At 41.6% G+C, this 21,988-nt stretch overlaps 1 protein-coding gene across 2 annotated transcripts in view; it reads right to left on the bottom strand.

Moving 5' to 3' along the window:
• Positions 1-21,988, bottom strand: part of neurl1aa (neuralized E3 ubiquitin protein ligase 1Aa) — a 53,542-nt gene that overhangs the window by 14,579 nt on the left and 16,975 nt on the right. For both annotated transcript variants that reach the window (XM_034688954.1, XM_034688955.1), the window contains exon 4: positions 4,281-5,009. In XM_034688954.1, coding sequence (XP_034544845.1) covers positions 4,281-5,009 — 729 coding nt within the window. The remainder of the gene's footprint in view (positions 1-4,280; positions 5,010-21,988) is intronic.

The following is a 21,988-nucleotide window of genomic DNA, read 5'->3' as shown; positions in this document are numbered from 1 at the left end:
AAACTAGGTTATTTCTAGATTTATACGACAGGGGCTTCTCTGTAGGATGTAATAGACCAAGAAATGAAAGTGTTTATGCTGCACACGTAAACGCAGCACAGAGTAGCAAGTCTTGGCTGGAAGTAATAATCATAACCCCTGACCACACTGGAATTACTGAAAAGATGCCATCTGTTTCCAGAGCAGTGTCATCAGATGATGATTGCTGATGGGTTCCAAGACTGAAATAAAATAAACATATCACTCATCAAGAATATTTTTCATGGAAATTGTAAAAAAAGGCTGTTTTACTGCAGCTTTCCTCTGACACTTGCCCCAAGGCAGCTGTTTCAGACATTAAAAGTATATAGAAATCGTCAATCTCTATGCTGATGGTTTTGTTTGCCTTTGTGGCTCATAAAGAAGCATCAGTTCAAATTTCATTCTGTTCCAATACCAGAGGGAAACTCCAGAGAGGAGCTTTAACTGTATCATTCAGCCTGATGAAAGACTTGAGTCATCTAGTGAGGTAAAGTTAGCGTCTCCTCTGCTCAGAGCCCCTGAAGCCCTTCCAAAGAGCGTCACATATGTGCTGTTTTTGAAAATAAAACTGATTTATTCAATCATTTAAGGAGGAGTGAGTGATAAACATTTAAGGAATCTTAAAATAAAAACAACCCTAGAACTTAAAAACAAGATATCAGAAGCTCAGCTCTCGGCTCCCTTCTGATGTCCTGTGTCTTGGAAGGGCTGATATCTAATGTGAGCTGCCTTATTTAGTGTTTTTACTGGCTAGAGTCTGTTTGTTTTGGAGAGGAAGAAACATCTTAGGATGAGTCAGCCACCAGGAAAACTCTTGAGAAGAGAGTAAACCTAGGGGTCATTTTGAGACCAATTTTATGAAGTTTACAGTTTGCCCTGCTGTTGCTCTTAACTTACTCTGTGTGCATAAAAAACAGAGCAAAGACTAAAAAAGTGAGCGGCCTCTGGGTCTTGTGGACAGATAGCTGGAACTGTTGACACCTGGAGGCAGCCTTAATTAAAACACATGACGTCATGATAGCAGAATATCTGTATTTTGGCTTTTGCAGTGATTGCTATGACTAACAGATAATACTCTCTACTGTATTTTGAAGCCTACTTGAGCTGCTGTCATGGTTACTTTGCCGTCACTTGTCCAGCTAACAGAGGACAAAATTAGCCCACAGTGAATCCCTTTTTGTGACACTCTTGTTCAAAATAAAGTATTTGAGGAGATAAAGGTTTATTCTCTCTCTCTCTCTCTCTCTCTCTCTCTCTCTCTCTCTCTCTCTCTCTCTCTCTCTCTCTCTCTCTCTCTCTCTCTCTCTCTCTCTCTCTCTCTCTCTCTCTCTCTCTCTCTCTCTCTCTCTCTCTCTCTCTCTCTCTCTCTCTCTCTCTCTCTCTCTCTCTCTCTCTCTCTCTCTCTCTCTCTCTCTCTCTCTCGCATGTCGAGTTAAAGCTGAGGTTGTTCCCCTCTAACCTCTTTTAACGTCTGCTTCCTTTTCACCGCTGTCACTGAAGAAAAGCAGGATGTATTTATAGACGCCTCTTCCTCCACAGACAAACACTTGTGACATCTTTGAAAGGCCGCTGCTGTTTTGCCTGTTATGCCTCTTTAGGGCTGCATTAATAGAAGACAGCCTTCACTGCTGCACGCGCCAATCCGCATTATACAGCTGACAAAGAATGTGCCTTCTTACTGTCAACTGCTGTGCTTCCACAAGGTGAATGTGTACAACCATAGCTTGTTAAAAAATAATGACATCAGGAGCATGTGTTTACTTGCATCATACCACCAATTCTTGGGACTTTTTTGGCAGATTTGGGGAAAATTGCCTTTTAGAGTGGCAGTCATAACGATAGCTTGTTGCAAAGCTGTCTTTAACTCCTCACTTTCTTGAGTGTTGCCCCTCCCCCAACAGACATCTGAAGACTAGTGAACAGCATCTTAAACAAACTGCATTTTGACTATATTTTGCAGGGGCCTGCTGGGAGTTTGACTAAATTCATTTTTCTATTGTGACTCAATTCTTTGCAACAATTTGTGTGGCGAAACACTGAAATTAAACATACATCATATAACTCAGGGCCAGAAAAGAATAGGAACATGCAAGGTTGTCAGATAATACGCAATAAACTTTGTTTAAAAGTAACTACAATATTGCCTGGAGTTTTGTCTGCATGCAAAGACACAAAGGTTTCCGCAAGATGTTTCCATTATTCAAATACTGCTAATTTCTACTTGTAGTAATCTATATTTTAGGGATTCATCTGGCTGAGTATTCCTGCTTGGTTTAATTCCCCTGCCTGGACTCTCTTGATGGTAGGTGTCAGACTGATGGACATCATGAAGAAATACAACATTCCTAAATCTTCCCGTGAACAGCGGGGTGTGTTTTTTGAATTTTGAATACTGACCTTTGAAAAGGTGAGCAGGTTTTGAAGCACCTTTTGCCATCTCTTACTTTGCTATGTGTTTGTGTTGTATATAATTGTGAAGTTGTAACTATTTTTCTTAGCAGTTTCTGTATACCAAACTAGATTTCTCTCTCCTGGGGCTACGCTGTTGTTGAACTTCCATAGTGCGAATGTTGGTAGTTTGCAAAGCAATGCCTTCCCCCGCTCTGCTCACAGCTGCCTGCCCCTTGTAGGCAGGCAGTATGTTTAGTATAGGCAGAAATAAAATGCCAGGACTGAGCTGCCACACACCCTTCCAGTGCACCCTGTTATTATCAACATTTAGAGCAGCAGCACAAACTGCAGGTACACAAAACCCCGGCACACCATTGGCAGGCAAATTGTCCTCCCCGCTGTGAAATCTTGTCATCCCTGTTGTGTACTGGTCCCATCTCTCCCCACCTCTTCTCTCTCACTTCCTGTTTTTCAGCCCTCTGTAATCATGACAGGCTGTACACGTATTATCCTACTGTATGTACGTGTGCAGAAGCTTCCTGCTTCAAGAACTCAGCTGTAAATATTGTGACAAACAAAGTAATAAATGCACTCTAACTCTTGACCCTTTGGTTCTGGTCATGGCCACAGCTGTAATTTCCACACGTTGGGTGGATGTGGTTTCCCTCCATCGGCATACTGTCAGAGCAATCAACACTTAGCACAAATAGATTTCAACCCCGGGGAGTAAGTGAATTAAGCACTGGGCTTGGAGGTCTCAACTGTGGTGTGCCCGGCCAAATGAAGATCAATATCCTGATCTGTGAGTTCCTGACCCGGGACGCATCGCTGGGCTAAAAGGATGGTTATTTCCACCATAAATTACTGCTTCAAGTGGGATTATTCACAAGATAAAGCATGCTGTCAGAGAAGTGAAGGTGCTCATTACTCCACATGGGACACTTACTGGAGGTAGATGTTAACACATGATGACACGAGTTCAGTTTTAAGTGAATTTAACAAAGTTGGAAATGATGAAGATGGTCTTGCTGACACGCTTTAATGTCCATCATGTCGATTTGAATTATTTTCAAACTGTAAACACTTCATACCTTTCAATATGTTTTTACCCTGTGTTCGATATTTGTCTTCATGATCTTTGGAAACTGCTACAACTGGTTTAATTATGCATTGCTATTGCTCTGGCCACAGTTCCACCTTCTGTCCTGCTGAAACCTCACTACTTATATCCACGATGAATTGAGTAATAGCACTGTTTCTAAGAGTGTGAAAACATGGCTTGTCTCTCCACAGAAAAGATAAAGTAATGCATACTGTCAGTGTTCTGGTACCTTGCATTTCATAACTGAGAACTATTCTGTAGATGTGGACACACATAAGTTGATATAAGGTAAATGAACTGTCCATTTGTGGTAAAAGCAGGCAAGCCACTTCTGTAAAGAACTTGCGTGTAAGATGTCCTGCTTACTCCAGCAGTGTAAAGCCTTTGATCTGTTAACATGTGTGCCTAAATGAATAGGAACCCTTAACAGAACTGTCACATGCTGCACACACAGCTGGTCTGAAGCTGGCGTAATAGCATGCCTGAAGTGGAGCATTCAGTTTGAGAGATGTTTGATAGGCAGGAGGGAACTAGCTAGAGGAAGCTTTTGTTAAAAATGGTGAGAAAAATTGGGAGGCTTTTTCTGATGATTTTCATTTTTGGACATAAAATTTAGTTTGGACTAAGCTCAGAACATCTCAGCCTTTCCTGTATCAGCTCTGACTGCTCCTTCTTGGCTCTTGCAACTGTTTGAATCCCCAGAGTTTAAACTCTATAAAACGCACATAGTAAAATCGGGACTTGTATTTCATGTGACTTCACTTACCCAGAATCTTCAGCTGAGTCACAGCCCCGTGCAGACCAAAGAACATCCAGAGTGGGCGGGAATTGTCCACACACACCTGCATGCCCACGTTGGTGCCGTTGTGGCTGAGGATGACCTCCCCTTCCTGGTTGACCAAGAAGCCCAGGATGTCGCTGCTCTGGAGAGGCGTAGGCACCCGACACACTGCCCAGAACTCCTTCCTGTCCACCAGAGCCTCTGGGTTATAGGGCAGATCACTGGGACGCAGAACAGCCGGGTCACATGACGTCACACCATAAGACAACGATCCAGAGCGTGCCGGGCTGGACTTAGTGACTTTAATAAAGACAGTCTCTCCGGTGCGCAGAGGACGATTGGTGAAGACGAGAGTGCGCTCCTCTCGTGCGTGCTCAGATCGAGCCACCGTCTGCTCGTCTAGAGTCTTGATGTGAGCACCACGCAGCTGATGGAAGTGGAGATCACTCTCCAGAGAGGACGGAAGCAGAGAGGACTGCTGGGAGTTGAGGGAGTTCTGTGGTATGGGACAGGTGGAAGAGGAGGATGCTGAGGCCAGGTGGAGGGTGTGGCGGTGGGCATTATTATGGGGCGGGCGTCCATCCTCCTGCTGCAGGTTGAGGTCACACAGACTGACGGACAGACGGGAGTCATCAGCTTCACGACGCAGGGAGGAGGAGCGCACGGTGGTGAAGGAGCGTGGGCGCAGGCAGTCTGGAGGAACAATTTCACTTTCTGGAAAGGGAGGGGAGATATAAAGAAGAGAGAACAGCGGTTAATAGTGGTCTTGCTGTGTTTTGCTTTGATTAGCAATTTGCCTGAGGACTGTGGGGATGAAGTCTGTAGTCAGCCGGATCCAAATTGTAAGAATCCAGTTCTAGGAAGGGCTGAATCTGCAGCTACTCTGACAACAAGATAATGATAAAAAAGAGAGAGCAATTTAACTTCAGTTGCACAAATGTCGGGTAGCTCTAATTACTCATCTCAGCGGCAAATGAGACTGTCAGGAAGAGTATTTAAAGAAAAAGAAATGAAAGAAAAGTACTTGCTTGTTTTTATATGGGCACAGAGCTGAATCAGGGAGTTTTATACAGATAATGTGGTACGTGTCAGTTAGCAAGGAATAAATTACTTTCATGGAACAAAACTGAACACCAGCGTGGGTGAATTTGTGTGTGTATGTGTGTGTGTATGGGTGTGAGTTGGTTGCATTCTTTGCAATCCATAGTACAGTATCACTCCACAGAGGGAGCCATGTCTGCCATTACGTGTATCTAATAGCCAGAGTTCAGGTCACATGCACATAAATACATGCACCAGTGAATCTGATAAGATGCCCTAAGGCTGCTTACAGTCTCATTTTAAAATAACACCTCCGAATGTACCTCCCCCTCCTCACCCCTTTTGGGGATAAAATTAGCCGGCATCCTGAGAGAGACCCCTGTTCCTCTGAGTGTGCAGAAGGGCTGGGCTGTCTGGCACTGTGTGTGATGTGAAGCCATGTGTATTTGCAGGAGTGGCAGAGGAAACAAGAGACAGAGAAGAGCGAGAAAATAATCTCTGCTACCCCCCCACCCTCTGACACACACACACCCACCCACCCACCCACCCACCCATACACACACACACACACACCCACACACACACACACACACACACACACACACACACACACACACACACACACACACACACACACACACACACACACACACTCAGGAGGTCATGCAGATAGTAGAGACCTAGCTCATTCAAAGAAAGACCTTCAGAGGAGCAGTTAAGACAAAAAAGGGCAGGCTATAGGGAGGATGGCAGATGAAAGACGGGGCCCAGCCTCAGACTCTTTCTGTGGACAGTCAGCCCCTGTATCTGACCAATACCCGAGAGCCTGACTCCTGATGAACCTCTTACCCTCAATTACCAGGGGCTGCCGAACATTAGATGTACACTGGAGCAGTGCAACATACAAGCTACAACACAGTCAAGATAGCTAAGCAAAAACAAAGTATTAGACCAACAGAAGCAGTTTGATTCACTATCTAGTTTGAAATTTGGTTATAACAAGTATTCTGGGATTAGTCTCTCATCACTATGAGCACACACTGATGTGGGAAGTAGTTAAATGCAGCTCTGTTGGATTGACAGTTGGTAGGATTCTGCATCGTATCTATTGTCTCAGGATTGAAACAGGAGAGGATTTTCTGGGGCGTTGTTTTGAAACTGGTGTGCAAACTAGTGGTGATACTGACACACATGCTGTTGTGTTGTCTTGGTTCCCTACAATGGAGTGCTACAAAAGTGATGTCACGTTTCAGTGCGGTACAGAGTCAGGAATAGATGTTCTCACAGTTGTCCAGGGTTTCAGAGGAAAAATGTCCACTAATCCATAATTAAAGGTTACTGGCCGTAGCAGCCGACATCCTCTATCTTTTAACCAACAGCCAGGCACGGGTGTAGTCTTTATGACATCACTTGTGTGTGTTCTGAAGAGGTGTTTTAAAGCCCGATGGTGGAAATGCTGACTCAACCTAGCTTTTGATCAGTCTAGAATCAGGCAAAGAGATGGTGCTGAGGTGGGCCCTGAGACTCCTGGCAAACAGCTATGACACGCCCACCTGTCAAGCAAAATGTTTGTATAACTCTTAGCCTTAATTCAATAAGAATGCATTATACAAATGTCACCTCTCATACAGTGTATATGAAAAGATAAGACTGGCTAAAACTGTTTTTTGAACCACACATGTTAAATTCTGCCTTAATTATTGACATTTTAATAAAAGGACCTGATGGGGAATCCTTGGAGCCTGCCTCAAGTGGAATCTTGAGTTACTGCAGTATCTTCTCCTCCATGTTTGGCTTCATTTTCTATGACCAGATAGAGACTAACATTTTAAGTATCTAAGTATTTAAGTCGTTATCTAAAGGCAGAAGTAAACTAATGACTCTCAAGATAAGTTTCACCACCAGTAATGAAGTATCTTCTTTTATAAGCATGACTCATATTGATGGATAACCAAAGCTAGTGTTCAAGACTCCATGGGTAAATTTAACTAATCTGGAGGACAGCACAAATGTTTCCATCCCTATTTTTAGTAGCCGTGCACTAAAGTCTTGTGGCCAAATTAGGATTACGACAACAGACCCTTGGGGAAAATTATGCTAAAAGCATATGACCTTTGAATAGTGACCCTAGCACTATCGACAAAGACCCTAAGATCTAACTTAACCTCTTTCCTTGCACCAAGTTTCTGAAGTTAACCTTCAAGTACACCATGCAGACATCTACAAAGACAGCAGCTGACATCAAGTATCAGACTTAAACTGTGTTAAACTGAATTGAAGACGACATTAACCTCATCAGTGTTTGATCCTCATTTAGTGACGTGTCTGATTTGCTGCATCCTTGCTAAAATGCTGTCTGATGTGTCTGATGAGCCCTTGAACACAGTAAAGCTGAGATGTAATCACCTCTCCCTCTGAGTCATGTCAGCCGTCAATTAATGTTAGCTGCTAACCCTGAGCAAGACGCTCTGTGATTAATGTTTAATGGAACTAAGGCCCTGTGATTGTGCTAATTGATTTTTCAGAGGGGCATAAAATGGAGAGGACAGTGCCTTTGGAGCACAGGGGCAGCTCCCCGAGACTGCTAATCAACCATTAAACACCTCTGTGCTCAGAAGTGTGCTGGAGCTAACTGCGAGTCCCTGAGGCTGGCTGAAGATGACTAGCATGCCAGCATGGGTTTCATTTACTATTTCCTCTGCTGTCGATTTCTCCTGATGGACTCTCGGCCTCCACTTAAACCCCTCAAAAGAACACAAAGGCCAGGCTGTGGAAATGAACAGAGACTGTCAATGTATGGTTGTTAAGTTGTAATTGGACTGCTCAATCTGCCATTTCCCGACGTTATGCCATTTCATCAGACAGAGAGCCATTTGCTGAAGGCAGGCCTTTAATGAAGCGGTGAGACCTCATTGTGGCTAAAATTCTGCTCTCTGATGATTAGGGAATGGCTTTCCTTTAGTCACAGACCCAGTAGCAACATTGCTAACTGCTCAACCACAAAGTGATTGTGAAGCGAGGCCGACGGCGACCCACTCGCTCTGAGTTATTGAGGGATTTGAATGACATCACCAAACAAAATTGTGTGTGTGTGTGACTCCAAGAGCAGGCCGTTTCACTGCTGCCCATCACTCCATCCTAAATTGGATTACGATGGGTCTTACGATGTTGTGAGACCTGCAGGCTGCAGAGAGGATGATGACATGTCTCAAGGGATAACAGAGGATGGAGAGAGAGCGAGAGAACAGAGTGGAGAGGTAAATCCAGGATGGAGAAAGGGTGGCTGCCTGTGACAATGCTGGATTTATGTTGAAAGGAGCCTGTGGACGCTTTTTAAAAAGCCACAGATCATCTAGCTCTGTGTGTGTGTGTGTGTGTGTGTGTGTGTGTGTGTGTGTGTGTGTGTGTGTGTGTGTGTGTGTGTGTGTGTGTGTGTGTCTGTGTCTGTGTGTCGCTCAATCTCTCTCTGTGTGTGTCACTTCGACTCTAACTCAAATGCAGCATGTGTGAACACAAACACACGGTAAATTGATTCCTCTTTAAAAATATGGCCTTTTATAGGTTATTTTTGAAAAACTTCTCTGAGGGTTTATGTCCCTTTCATATCCTTTCCTTCTCTTTCTTTTCAAAGAGTAGTCATTTCAGACCCATATCAGCCTGTGTGCTGTGTATTCTTCTTTTTGGCTTCTCTATTCATCAAAGGCCGGTGAGACGGAGGCACTTTGGTACTTAATGCGCTCTGAAAACTTGTTTTTAGCTCAGAGGACAGAGAGAGGAATGAAAAGGGCTGGAAAACATTCACTGAGAATTTGGAAAAGCTTGTGTGTATGTGTGTGCATGTTTGTATATGCACTTTGAGTGTGCGGCCGTTTGTGACCTCACCAGCTGCTGCTCGCTAATCATGGTGCACCTGCGTTTTTTTTGGCTGATACAGTCCTTTTGTCCTATTGGTCCCCTTCAAATTCAGCACACAGATGCTCTTTTCTATTGGCTAAGGCCAGAATTGTGCACTTTGAAAGCATTTAACAGTGTGTGTGTTTGTGTGTGTGTTTGTGTTTGTGTGTGTCTTCTCTCTCATGTAGGAAGACTTTGTAATGGGGCCGTGGAAGATGCAGCTGCTGACACTATGAGCCTGTGGCGGTTTGGAAAGGGGGTGGTGTATGTGTGTGTGGGGGGGGGGGATTCATCACCTGATTCTTCCCTTTGATTGAATTTCAAACAAAAACTTAGCACCTGTTGGTTTGAACCATTAATCAACTGAAGAAGGAGAGTTTCAGAGTTATGGGTCAGCTGTTTTATAAAACGTTTCATACATTGAGACCCGTTTGCCTTGCCTTTTCTGTCCCCAGTTCCTTTTTGGAGCGTTTTAAATTAGAATAATTAAGCACCTGTTGGGCTAATCCATCACAAATACATGGACAAGGGTGGCGGGAGATTGGATTGGGAGTGGCAGTGTGTCTGTTTTGGCCCCTGCATAGGCCTTGGCTCATGCAGTAAATGTTTGTGATTAGGGACTAGCTGCAAAGCAGGTTAGCTAACGCTGAGCATGGGGAGGTGTATAGAGGTAGAGGCTGGCTTAGTGGCTTTGCTAGCCTGAGCAGACGGAACGTGCCAGGACTTTGAGCCAGAGCTCGAGAAGGAGGGGGTCGAGCGGAGGATTTACTCTGTCTCACGCACACAATCTATCTCACAGGGCTTATCTTTATCCATAGTCTCCCGAGGGTTTCATCTAATGTCGGCAGAGGTGAAGTGAGAGCTGGAAGTAGGAAGAGAAAATGAAAAGAGAAATCTTACAGTGATCTGAGAGGAGGAGGAAGAGTAGAGGAGCAAAGGAGACAGGAGGACATGAGGAGAGAGGCTGTTAAGGGAATTGTTCAGATGGGATCAGCTATGAAGACAGAAGGTAGAGATGGATATCCAGGGAGATTTTGATAGGCACAGTTAAAGTACAGAGTCAGGGAGACAACCCAGGGTATTTGAGGAAGAAAGAGGCTGTGTATAGCTCGGTGAGCAACCTGGGGTTTAAGACACGCAAACTGACCGGCCTATAGTGAGAGAAAGACAGACATATAGAACAGTAAAGAGAGGGAGTGGGAAAGAGAGGGGTAGCAGGAGAGAGATGGAGTCAGAGGGGTCTTTGTGCGAGATGTTTGGGATGTTCTTTATTTCCTGGCGCTGATCCAATCCTCACTCCCTGATCAGGCTGGGCAGCTTTGAACCCGGGGCTTTTGGAAAGAGCAGCAGGCTCCCAGGGCGACACATGGTCATAACAAAGAGCCGGGCAGAACGCCCGGTAAGTCACAAAAGCCTTGTCCCTTAGGTCATCGACAGAATTCAGCATGCGCCGCCCCTTCTCTGCCAATCAGAATGCCAGGACCTCAGTGTTAATAACCTCCATCATAAGGTTCTTAAATTAAAGCCACCCTGTTTTATTGCTGGGATCAGGCAGGGATGAAGGCTGATAATTATTTATGACCAGTCTTCATCAGACACTTAACACAGATCCATCCACCTACTTTTGCTTTTTTCATTCTCAGAATAATCACAAAATTCAAAAAGTTCTTCTCAGATCAGGTAAGGTACCTCAGTCCTTGTGCAAAATGCCATGCAAAATACATTATTTTAACCAGAGTAACTCATCAAATCTAGAAAGAAAAAGAAAAACACAAAAATGCAGTTTTTCCAAGACATATATGGAGGTTGTAGGACATACGAGTCAAAGGGGGTTTCTACAGAGAAAGCCCAGTCTGGAGACTTTGCACTGAAAGCAGATTTGCGTCCGACAAAGATGCACAAATCAACAACCTAAAATCCTGAGAGACAAAGGTGCTTACATCCTGCTGATTTGGTGCAACAGCAGGGTTCAAGTCCCATGACAAGGTGCTCTAACATATTCACTTTAGTACTTGTTAATCCAAAAACTTCATATTTTCCCCCAACCTAACCAAGGGATTTTGGCATTGCTAAATAACCTGTCAATGCCAAAGCAAAGCCAAAGTAGTAAAGACAACAAAGAGTATGATTTAGATCATGATTACCTGGGATGGACAAGTTGCTGCCATAGTTACCTGTATCAGACCTTGTTGAGCATGTTGTTTTCAAAGACTAGATGACTGAAGAGATTGTTTATATCCTCACTTAAAGGTGCAGTGTGTATTTGATGACAGAACAGACTTGGTGTCAAATATAACATTTATAAGTATGTTTAAATTACTGTATAATCTGTTAACTCATATTGAGCCTTTTATATCTACAGGGAAGCATCCATATTGCACCGCCATCTTTCTACCGTAGCTCAGAACGGACAAACTAGGGACATACACATTTCTTGTATTTAGCTAGTGGCTGTGATAAATGCACTGGTTGGAGGACAAAGAAGAAGAGAGTGGTTGTTCAGCGCAAAATAATTTGTATTGACAAACATTTTTTGATGCATCACAGGAGCTTCTTGTCCTCGAGTTATGAATGCATCCTATTATTTTCCTGTACAAGCTGCTAACTTAGCATTTGCTAACCCACAATTCTCTAAAGCTTTAATCTCCTGTCCCAATACTAACAAAAGAAAAAGTGCAGAGACAAATATTCAATCTTATATTTCAAGGAAGCGGCCCGAAAAACCAATGGCGTACTTCACAGTGGCTGCATCTGTGTTTTATTTATTGTGTCTGTGATATTGAGTTACTTTTAACCCTTTAACTTTTCTGTTAAATGTCTAACCTTTAATCAGATTGAAAACAGTGTTATTTTACAGATGCCTTCTTATCTGTCCCTTTGGAGAGGAAACACGTGTAGTGGAGTATCCAGCCAAGGTGCACTCATTTAAAAGTGGTTCTGAATGCCAAATTATACAAATCTAATTGGTTCCTCTTGGCCTGTTTCGCTCTCTGACCAACAACCATCATAAATTATACAGAGCTCAAGCCAAGACACACAACATCACTAAACTTGCTTTGCTTGATCTCTAGAGGTCTTTAAAAGTCTGGACCTACAACATTTCCTACACAAGTACAAAAAGGCAGATTTACTACAGCTTTTCTGCTCTGTGTGTTTTTGTTGGAGGGCGTGTGTGAAGCATCAGGGTTCGTAAGTGCTGCTATTAACTGGGAGGCTGAGTCTTGCCAAGTCAAACAACAGTGCCAGTCAAGTGCGCGCAATAATCAAATCATCATTTCACTGAAAGTAATCGTCTTCTCCCAGAAGTATGAGAACCTTGGTCTGTCTCTCTCTCTCTGAGCTGGAAAATACAACAAACAGCTCTAATAGACCTCTATCATTCCAGATGACTTCATGTTAGTGAAGTCCCAGGACTGGAGCCAGAGCATTGTCCAGAGAGCTGAAGAAAGTCAGTGAGCAAAAAACAGAATCATTTCATGAGTTCTGAGTTATTATATCAAATATTCAAGAATGCAGACAGTCTGTTTCTGGGGACATTTTTAGGCTTTCATGATGACACTTTATTTTAAAGATTGTTTTATCAGATCCACTGGGAAGTTATAATCATACTTTTATCCATCAAGTTTCCTACTCTGCAGTTACAAGCCCCTTTGTAACCCTGTGCTAAAATTAAAACAGCTGCAACTGATGAGGGAAGAGAAGAGCAAACACACAGAGCTGATGAAGTTTTTAAGTTGTGCTCACTGACTTTCTTTATTCTCCCTCTAACATCACACCAAAACAGAGGCAACATCAGAACAACTGGTTCAATCCAAATTTCATACATCATTATCACCCTTTTACTAGAATACTGTACAGCCTGTTCTAACGGAGCTGCTGGTCCAGTCTGAGAGATTTTAAAATGGGAATATAAAATTTCCCTCTGCTTCATATCTAACACATGTTCTTAAAAACAGAAACATTTAACAGCATGGCGAGTTGAAGTCAGCTAGTGACCTACGGTTGTTGCCAACTTTGCCTGCAGCCGCCAGAGATCTGCTGACTCATACACTTTTTTAATGGCTTAAATTACCCTTGTCATTTGTTTTGGAGAGCAAGGGACTATTCTTCTACTGGTAGAACAAAACAAAAAAAATGCAGTGGATAACTAACAATGAAGAAATCCTAATCTTAAAACCTTTGAGCAAGCTGTGCACCAACTTAATACGGCTGCAGCTCATTCAGCGGCTCCTCGACTTACAATATCCAATAAGGAAGGTGCCTCTAAAAAAAAGCGGCAACCATCAGGTGTAAAGAAAATGAAAGTCAAATCATAAGTACAAAAAAAACGAACAGCTTTACTAAGTGTCCACTCTAGGCTTGCTAAAAGCAAAGAACACCAAACACTGACTATCTCAAGCAACCTCTGTCATCAGTGTTTGGATGTGGTGTGTATGTGATGAGTAGTGCAACAGTAAGTTTGAAAAAATCTCAGAAGCAGATTTTTTTAATCACAAGCAATCCAGGTCTCATGTTTGGCTTGTGATATCCTAAAATATAACATTTATCCAGACTTTTTAGAAAAACCTGGTAGGACAATTTTACTAAAAAAAAATACAAACACTTTCCTAGTTTTGTGATTTTGCAGTAAAAAAAGAGTAATTTTAATGTAGGCTTCAGCAGGGTGTTCTTTGCTTGAGATAGTCAGTGTTAATTCCAATTATACTCATTCATTTTTTATGTCTCATCTGTTTAGATCATATTGACAGTGAGAGTTTTGCATAATCAGGCTTAATAAGGGTATTAGCTGATTTGACTGACAGGTGGGAAGGATGTAGCTGTTTAGAAGGCACATAGGCTAAGCTAAGGCCTCAGCTCTCTTCACCCTCTTCACCTGTTCTTAGATTTGCTCAGTTAGATTGATCTCTTCAGAAACCGATGAGTGACGTCACAGGAACTACGTCCGTGTTTTATAAAGGCCAAGGCTCCCCCTGTACTTGTAAATACCTGGAGGCCTATTTTCTGATTCAGTCTTACTAGTCAAAGGTGAAATGTCAAGTTGAACCCTCACATCAGAAAGTATAAGTAGTGTCTAGAGGTTTTGTTTTTTCTAACCTTAGGTTTTATATTTTTCCTTTGCTTACAGGAGGATGATGTCATCAAGTTAACAATGAAAAATCTCCCCTCTCATACCTGTTCACGTCTACCGACAATTACATGTCCTGTAGAAAAATACCAAGATAGACAAAGATCTGGTATAATGCCTTCTTGTAAGTGTTTGTGATGCTCTGCTGTTAAATGTGGACCTGTCTATCCTGTCTTCTTCTTTTCATGGTAATGTAGCCTTTCAAATATTTAACCATACCACTGTCCTGCCTGGCTTCAGTTGCCTTATCATTTATGTGAAACATGGATTGATGTAAACTGACAGATATACAGAAGCACACTGCAAGGCTGTTACTCTAGTCAGGATTCTGCTGCAGAGAAAGGGTGTCAGATTAGGGCCTGTCTCTGTTTAGACACCTAAAGGCAGCAGGGGATCTACCGCACCTGGTCTTGAACCGGGCAAATATAATATTGCAGGGGCTTGGCAGGATCGTTTTAAGGGCAGACTGAAGCTGTCCCCATAGGGTTGAAATCCAACAAACTAGAAAAGGTTGTTTAATATAAACCCAAGTCCCAGTCCTAAGGTTAGCTGTCACTCTCATAATGTTCACACACACACACACACACACACACACGCACACACACAACAGACACATGCACGCACGCACAGCAGAGCTTTACTTGACATCAGGAGGAGGCTGAGCAAACAGAGCAATTCCAGCTGTTGTGCAGGCAGCAGGACTCAGATTGTGTGAGTCAGTCACAGTGGAGCTTTAATCAAGAGGGGCCCTCTGTGGGACTTCCCTGAAGGACAAGAGAATGAAGTCTGATTGCAAAGCCTTGAGGCAGCTAACACCTCACAACCAGGCTGAGTCGGAAAGAAGGAGCCGGCCAATCTAGCTTTCACCACAAAGAAGCAGAGCAGTTAATTCAGTTCATACAAAACACAGTGTTCAGAAAAAGAGGCTATCTCTGAATTTCATCAAGAAAAATGCTTTTACACTCAGCGGAGGAGGGAAACTAAAGAGCTTCTGACATGTGTTATGTGAGATTGTCCTCAGGTGATGGATTGAATTACACAGTAGCTCTTGACCAGAGAATGAGGTCCCATTGTACCATCAGGGAGCTGCGTTTTCAGTCACTCCGGATGATTGACAGAGGAGCAATAGAAGAACAATTTTATTAAATCAAGCAGAAAATATGATGCAGGTTTCTTACAAAACATAATCTGACACTCAAATCTGCGCTGAAACCTTGAAATCCTCCCCTCTTTTATGTAACCACACAACTGTTTATCTTGCAGGATGAAACATCATTGATTGTAGAAACAAGCTTTTGTGTAAAGATGACAGATGTGGGCTAGGTGAAAGGAAAACTAATCCTGCAGACTGAAGTGCTTCAATGAGAGGAAAACAATGTGTGAAGGCTTGATGGATGAAGGCACTGCAGAAATGACTCGTTTGTTTATGTCTTTCACAACACATGTCAGAGGAGGTAGCTTATCTGTGACAGCGCGTCAGCTGACATAGCAGGGCCATTCTGTTTGAACCTTTCACAGCATGTCAGTGGTGACGAGGCGAATGTAGAGGAAACATCTCAGATTGGCATTCCTTGGCTGCTATAGGATCAGTTTCTTCACTTACATTAGCTCAGATCTTTCTCCAATAGATTCGCAGGTGTTAAAAATGGTGATAAAGCACACATTGTCTGGGTGTCAAAGAACAAATTCCATGTTTATCTGCTGACAGTGAGCGCTTAACTTGCTGAAGCCTGATACCACACAAGGTTCTCTTCTAGTTAAACAGTACTTAGTAACAAAACTTCAAATATTGAGTTTCTAATTATTGGACTGCCCAATGATTGTAGATTTAATGATCAGCTGAGAAGATGAAAGGGGAGGAGATTAAACTTGAGTTACTATATTGGCTCAAATAAGATGACCAAAGACCAATTATCAGAGATAACTCCTGAACAAAAACTCAGTGGCTACTAGAGATGCCTTAGAAGAGGAGAGAGACTAAAGTCCAGCCCAACGCCTACAAAACTTTTTTCTTATAGAAGCAAGAAATAGAGGGCAAACTGCCAGAGAGGTTTTGTGATGCTTAGGCAAACAACACAATGCAGAGAACACAGAGAATGCATCATCCTTTCACTAACTCCATTAGTTCAACTAGAGCCAATAAGTCAGCACAAGGCACCAGAGTCCAACAGTAAGCTTCCCACACCTGCTCCAAATCAGGGGCAATCAGGCACACACCTGACTCTGCTTTGTGATGATTCCTTCACCAAAACAATGAGTGGCCAAAATGAGTGCCCCCTTACTAAATAAAACTTTTTGAAGACCCAATCGTGTTTTAAGAGGAAAACAATTACAATTTAAAACAATGATGGAACAAATTCTCGAAAGACAATGGAGGTTGTTGATTTTAACATCTTTTAACTTCATTCATGTTTTTAAAATTACATTTTCATATTTAGTGTGAATTAAATTTGATCACAAGTCTACCTGAAGGGCTTCGGGTATCAGTATTGAAATACCATAATAATTAAAATAGCCCGCAGTCTATTGGCTGGTTGATACTTCTATATAGAGGGCATACCTTGGATCCGTTTTTCTATAACATACCAGTACTAACCATAGACTGTATAAAATATGGACGTAGTATCCGTGACCTCACCCATCTGCTCCTGAGAGCTGTTTTGAAGCCAATCGACGGCAGCAGCCATATTGGAAATGCGGAACTCAACCAGGCAGAGTGTGACGTAGTGTGAGCCTCCTAGCCAATAGCTATGTGTTCCCGACCGGGAGTCACGTCAGTCATGTCCTTATTTGGGCAAAAACTCGAAATCTTTATATCTTCTGAACCATCAAGTTAGAAAAAAATTCACCCCCCGTACAGTGTGTGCTGATACGGAGATTAGCTTCGTAGGGCCAAGCGTTTTTTTGAACCAGGCTGTAAACATGTTTATTAATGCTACAAAGATCGTCTTTTTCCCATTCATGTCTATGTAGTTTCTGGTGTTTCTGCAGCCAGCCTCAAGCGGATTCTTGATGTATTGCAGTTTATAACACTTCCGCATGGGCTTCATCGTTTGAGACCGGAGGTTGCCGCTTGGTACTAACAGATGTCTTTTTACTGTATGTTTCTCAGTTGTTTAATGTCCCCGCTGTATTAATAACCTTTTTCTTAAAAAAGCATCAGAACTCCACGTCAATTGTCCGGTACTTGTGTAACTTTTGTACCACTTTGCACCAGTAATCTTGTCTCTTCATATCACCCCCCTGGCGCTGTAGCAGTGAGTGACAGCTGACCTCAGTCATGTGTAAGGGGAACACTCACTTTAAAAGGGAAGCGGCACAGTCTGCTGTTGCAATGAATACTGACATTTAATTTCTATACATGAGAACTGGGATGATTTAAAATTTTCAGATATACTGGGTGTAAACTTAACATAGTATGAAAATGTAGCCTTGAGTGTATATTGAAGGATCAGTAGAGGTTCCCCCTAAAAAAAATCACTTAATAAAGCGGCCTGAAGTTAAGAAAGTTTTTGCCATAGACTGTGTAAAACATGGATGCACTCTTTGTGACATCACCCGCGGGTTTTTGAAAATGCGATTTAAAGCACAGAGATGGTAGTCTCCAATCAACTTTCAGCTGATCTAGAAACAGGAAAAGTGCTCTAGTTGAGGCCTTAGTTGCCCTGCAAACAGCCACAACTTGCTCGCCTGTCAGTCAAACCATCCTTGCTCCTTAAATTATGCAAGGAATTGCAGTTTGTCACATTTCTGCTGTGGCTTAAGTTTTTCAACCCTAAAAGGTTGCTGCTTGGGGAAAAAAATTGCCAGCAATGACTTTCTCCAAAACACTGTATTGTCAAAAGTAAGTTGACCTTTGACCTTTGGGTTGAAACTTGTCTTTGTCATAATTTCTGGTACAGTAAAGTCCAATCAAGTCAAGTAGAATTTATTTTAAAAGCATACTGGAAAAAACAATGAACAAAGTGATGTACAACCAGGGCAGAAACAGAAATTAAACCTCAATAAAAGACTAAACATATACTTCCATAATAATGATAGAATAAATACAATTATATATAAAAATGGAAAATAAATTATAAATAGAAATATAATGCAATATTTGCTGGACAATATAACAATTGAAATAAATGAGATACTGTTCAAGATTTATGTGAAATTGAGTTATAAATTGCAATACTTTTTGTGTTATGGCCAAAAATAAACCTATAAACACCAAGATATATTCAGTTCATTCTTTATTCAAAGTGAATATTCCAAATATGACATTTTCCTCTCAGGTGGTCCCGAGATATTATGACTGAAGTGGACAACAAGAAAAGATAGAGCCTGGAGGCACAAAGAGCACAGATGAGTTCAGGCATTCTGTCCTACATTAGTTTGTTTTTATCGAGGCTATGATGTTGATGTATCTTCATTGTTTTCCCTCAGCCTCATTAGCAGGATGAAAGGATGGAAGGTGGGAGGGGGATATCTTGACTTGCTGTCAGTATGCCCGTGGAGGTGCGGAACCACTAAATCACCCCTGCCCCCCATCATTCATGTCATGTATGATAAATCTTTGTGGTGATTCCTGCGAGGCCGGATTATCGCATGAATCATTACGGTTTCTATTTCAACCCGTCTCCATCAAAGGCTTTCCAAATGTCTCCTAGGGGGTCATCATTCACTCCTCTACTCCTGCTCTGACCTCCGAACAGCCTACGGATGATGAACAGATGACACAACCCAAAACACAAAGACGAATGGGTAGGAATTTCTAAAATTAGGGCAGCTAGAATTTTCATGGCAATTAAGTATTACAGAATGACACTTCTGAAAGTAAGGGGAGCTTGTGCTCAATATTTACAATATACAACTAATGAAGCTGCACTAATCAATATTCCTACACGTAAAATTGGTCAAATGGCAAAGCAATAATGTCAAGGTCCCCTGTATATATAAACTCACAGTGATCTTAGACACACTTCTTTAGTTCCGCCAAGATATAAAGCCATTTTCCCTTTTTTTAAAACTTGATTTCAAAGACTAACATATTATCTATTTTGTCCCCTCTGACTGCTTTAATCGACCACATGTTTGGAATTAGTAGCCAGCTTTTCTCTAGGTAACACATGAACACACTCTACCCGATCAATCCAGCACCAAACAATAGACACAGTTAAAGACTTTATAAAGATATCGGAACATTTTGCCTTTATTTGATAGGCCAGCTCCTGAGAGAGAGACTGATAGAACGTGTGGAGAGGCGTAGGGTAATAACAAATACAAAATGCTGCCTGGACCTAGGAAACGGTCTTAGACCACTGGGATGAGCTTAGCTAACCTGGCACCCTTAAGTGGTATTGTTAACCCAAATAATAGGGTTGACCCACAGTAGACTTAAGTATTCCGCAGTAATCCTCTTGTTAATTGACTTTGTTGACTGACATTTAACTTTTCTGATCCACCACTGCTGCCCTGCATCAGCACTCCACATAGACATTCAGCTCCACTGCCACCCAACATCACCTGCAAGCTTTTACAAGGGGTTTATGAAACTTTGTCAATACTCTTTAATTTCTTAAAATAAAAATGCCAGGAGTGATGAGGTGAGAGCCTAACCCCCAAACACAAACACTATTCTGCTGCTGCAATAAGCATTGCAAACCAATAAATGTGAGTTGTCAGACTGAACTATTGTTATTTCAATTTGCACTGTTTATTTGCATGTAACTCATATATTTGACAATTTATTTTGAAATTCTAACTGCTGCTCTTTGTCTTTTTAATTTGTGTACTGTTTTTTGGAACAATCCATCACATGGATGGACTGAAACCACCATTTTACTAGATTAAACAGACTGTCCCTTTAAGACATGATTTGGAAATGGGTTATGGTAATTCATTTCACTTTATGTCATTGAAATTCTCAATATAGTGCCAACTGTTTACATTTGCAATGACATTGTATCCTAACTGAAAATATCATGACAACATAATAACATCAGGCCCTTGGTGATTCCCACCTCCAGTTTCTGTGTATGAATTGAACGTAGGTTCATGTTGATTTAGTGGTTGGTAAAAGGATAAAATTAATACTCTGTGGGTTGTAAGAGCAGGAACTAGCTGGAAGGATAACTAAAAATGAGCTCCTATTACAAAACTGCCTTCCACTTGTCGAACCATTAGTCATTATAGAGCAAAACACCCTGCTAAGTGTTGATGAAAAAACCTACTCTAAATACACAGCCACAGCGAGAGCAGCATACACACAGGGTCCATTAACTGGAATGGATTACATGCAATAGGAAACACGATGTAAAGGCTGGAAAAAGAAGCATTTAAAGGGATGTAAGAGTTGTGTGCATTTTTGTGTAAGTGTGTTTGTGTGAACACTTTGTGTCCCTGCTGAATGGAGGAGACACAAGAGACGCTACAAGAGCCCCCCTGCTAATTTACATAGTGAAAGCACTTCATACACAAGCTGTACAAAATGTCTTTGAGCAAGGAAGTTAATCCACCATAGAATTTTAATTCAATCTTTGTGTAGTGAGGATTATAGTATTTCCAAAGGAGGCACATTTATAATCTCATTCAGAGCTGAAAAATGCTGAAATGGGGAGAATATAAATGTTATTGATCCTTGAGGGGAAATGAATGTGGTAGTCACAGCAGCAGATAATGGAAGTGAGGAATGCTGGAGAATTGGATACTTTGACTGAAAATGTTATAAAAGATCTAAATTAAAGTGAAAACAGGCATAAAGATAAATGTCTGAAATTTTAGAATATCTTTCTCATTTACTGAATCAAAATGTGTTTTAGGGGGGCTATTTAGGTGTTGGAATATCATCAGGAACAGCAAATAATAAAGGAAATGCTTAACACCTTATTTTACCTCTTGTATTGGAGATTTGATGCCTGTAAATAGTCACAGGAGAACCATAAAAATAACATCTAATACAGCCATGGTAAATCAAGGTTTAAAAAAATAAATATAAAACCCAAAAGTGAGTAATGTGATTGTTTTATGAATAATATGTACTTATTTTAGATTACATGTCAGTAAAACATTTCCAAAAGGTTTGGTCAGGAGCATGGTAATCATTGTGTTGAATCAACTTGTCTTTTAACACTCAGTAAATGTTTGGGAACTGTGGACCAGTTCTTAGTTTTGAAAGTTAAGTGTTGTCCCATTCTTGCCTGATATAGGATTTCAGCTGCTCAACAGTTCAGGGTCTTCTTTGCCATATTCTTCTTTGAATGATGAGCCAATTTTTTTCAAAGGGTGACGAGTCAAGACTGAAGGCAGTCCAAGATTTCCAAAAAGAATGTCAAACTTTTATTTGTCAGACCACAGGGAAATTTTACACTTCCCCTCAGTCCATCTTAAATGGGCTCAGGCCCAGAGATGTTTCTATATGGTTTCCTGTTTGCATGGTTTAATTTTAGCCTGCATTAGTGGATGTAGCAACATACTGTGTTAATATACAATGTTTTTTTAAGTCGCTTTGATCCTATGCAGTGATCTCAAATACAGAGTTATGTCTGCTTTTAAACAATATTCTGTACTGTGGAAGATACGACCCCACAATTCTTTGCAATTTTATGCTGGAGAACATCATTCTGAAATTGATAAACTACTTGCTCAC

The sequence above is a fragment of the Notolabrus celidotus genome, chromosome 7, assembly GCF_009762535.1.
Source record: "Notolabrus celidotus isolate fNotCel1 chromosome 7, fNotCel1.pri, whole genome shotgun sequence".
Lineage (NCBI taxonomy): Eukaryota > Metazoa > Chordata > Actinopteri > Labriformes > Labridae > Notolabrus > Notolabrus celidotus.
This window is presented reverse-complemented; position numbering and strand designations above follow the sequence as displayed.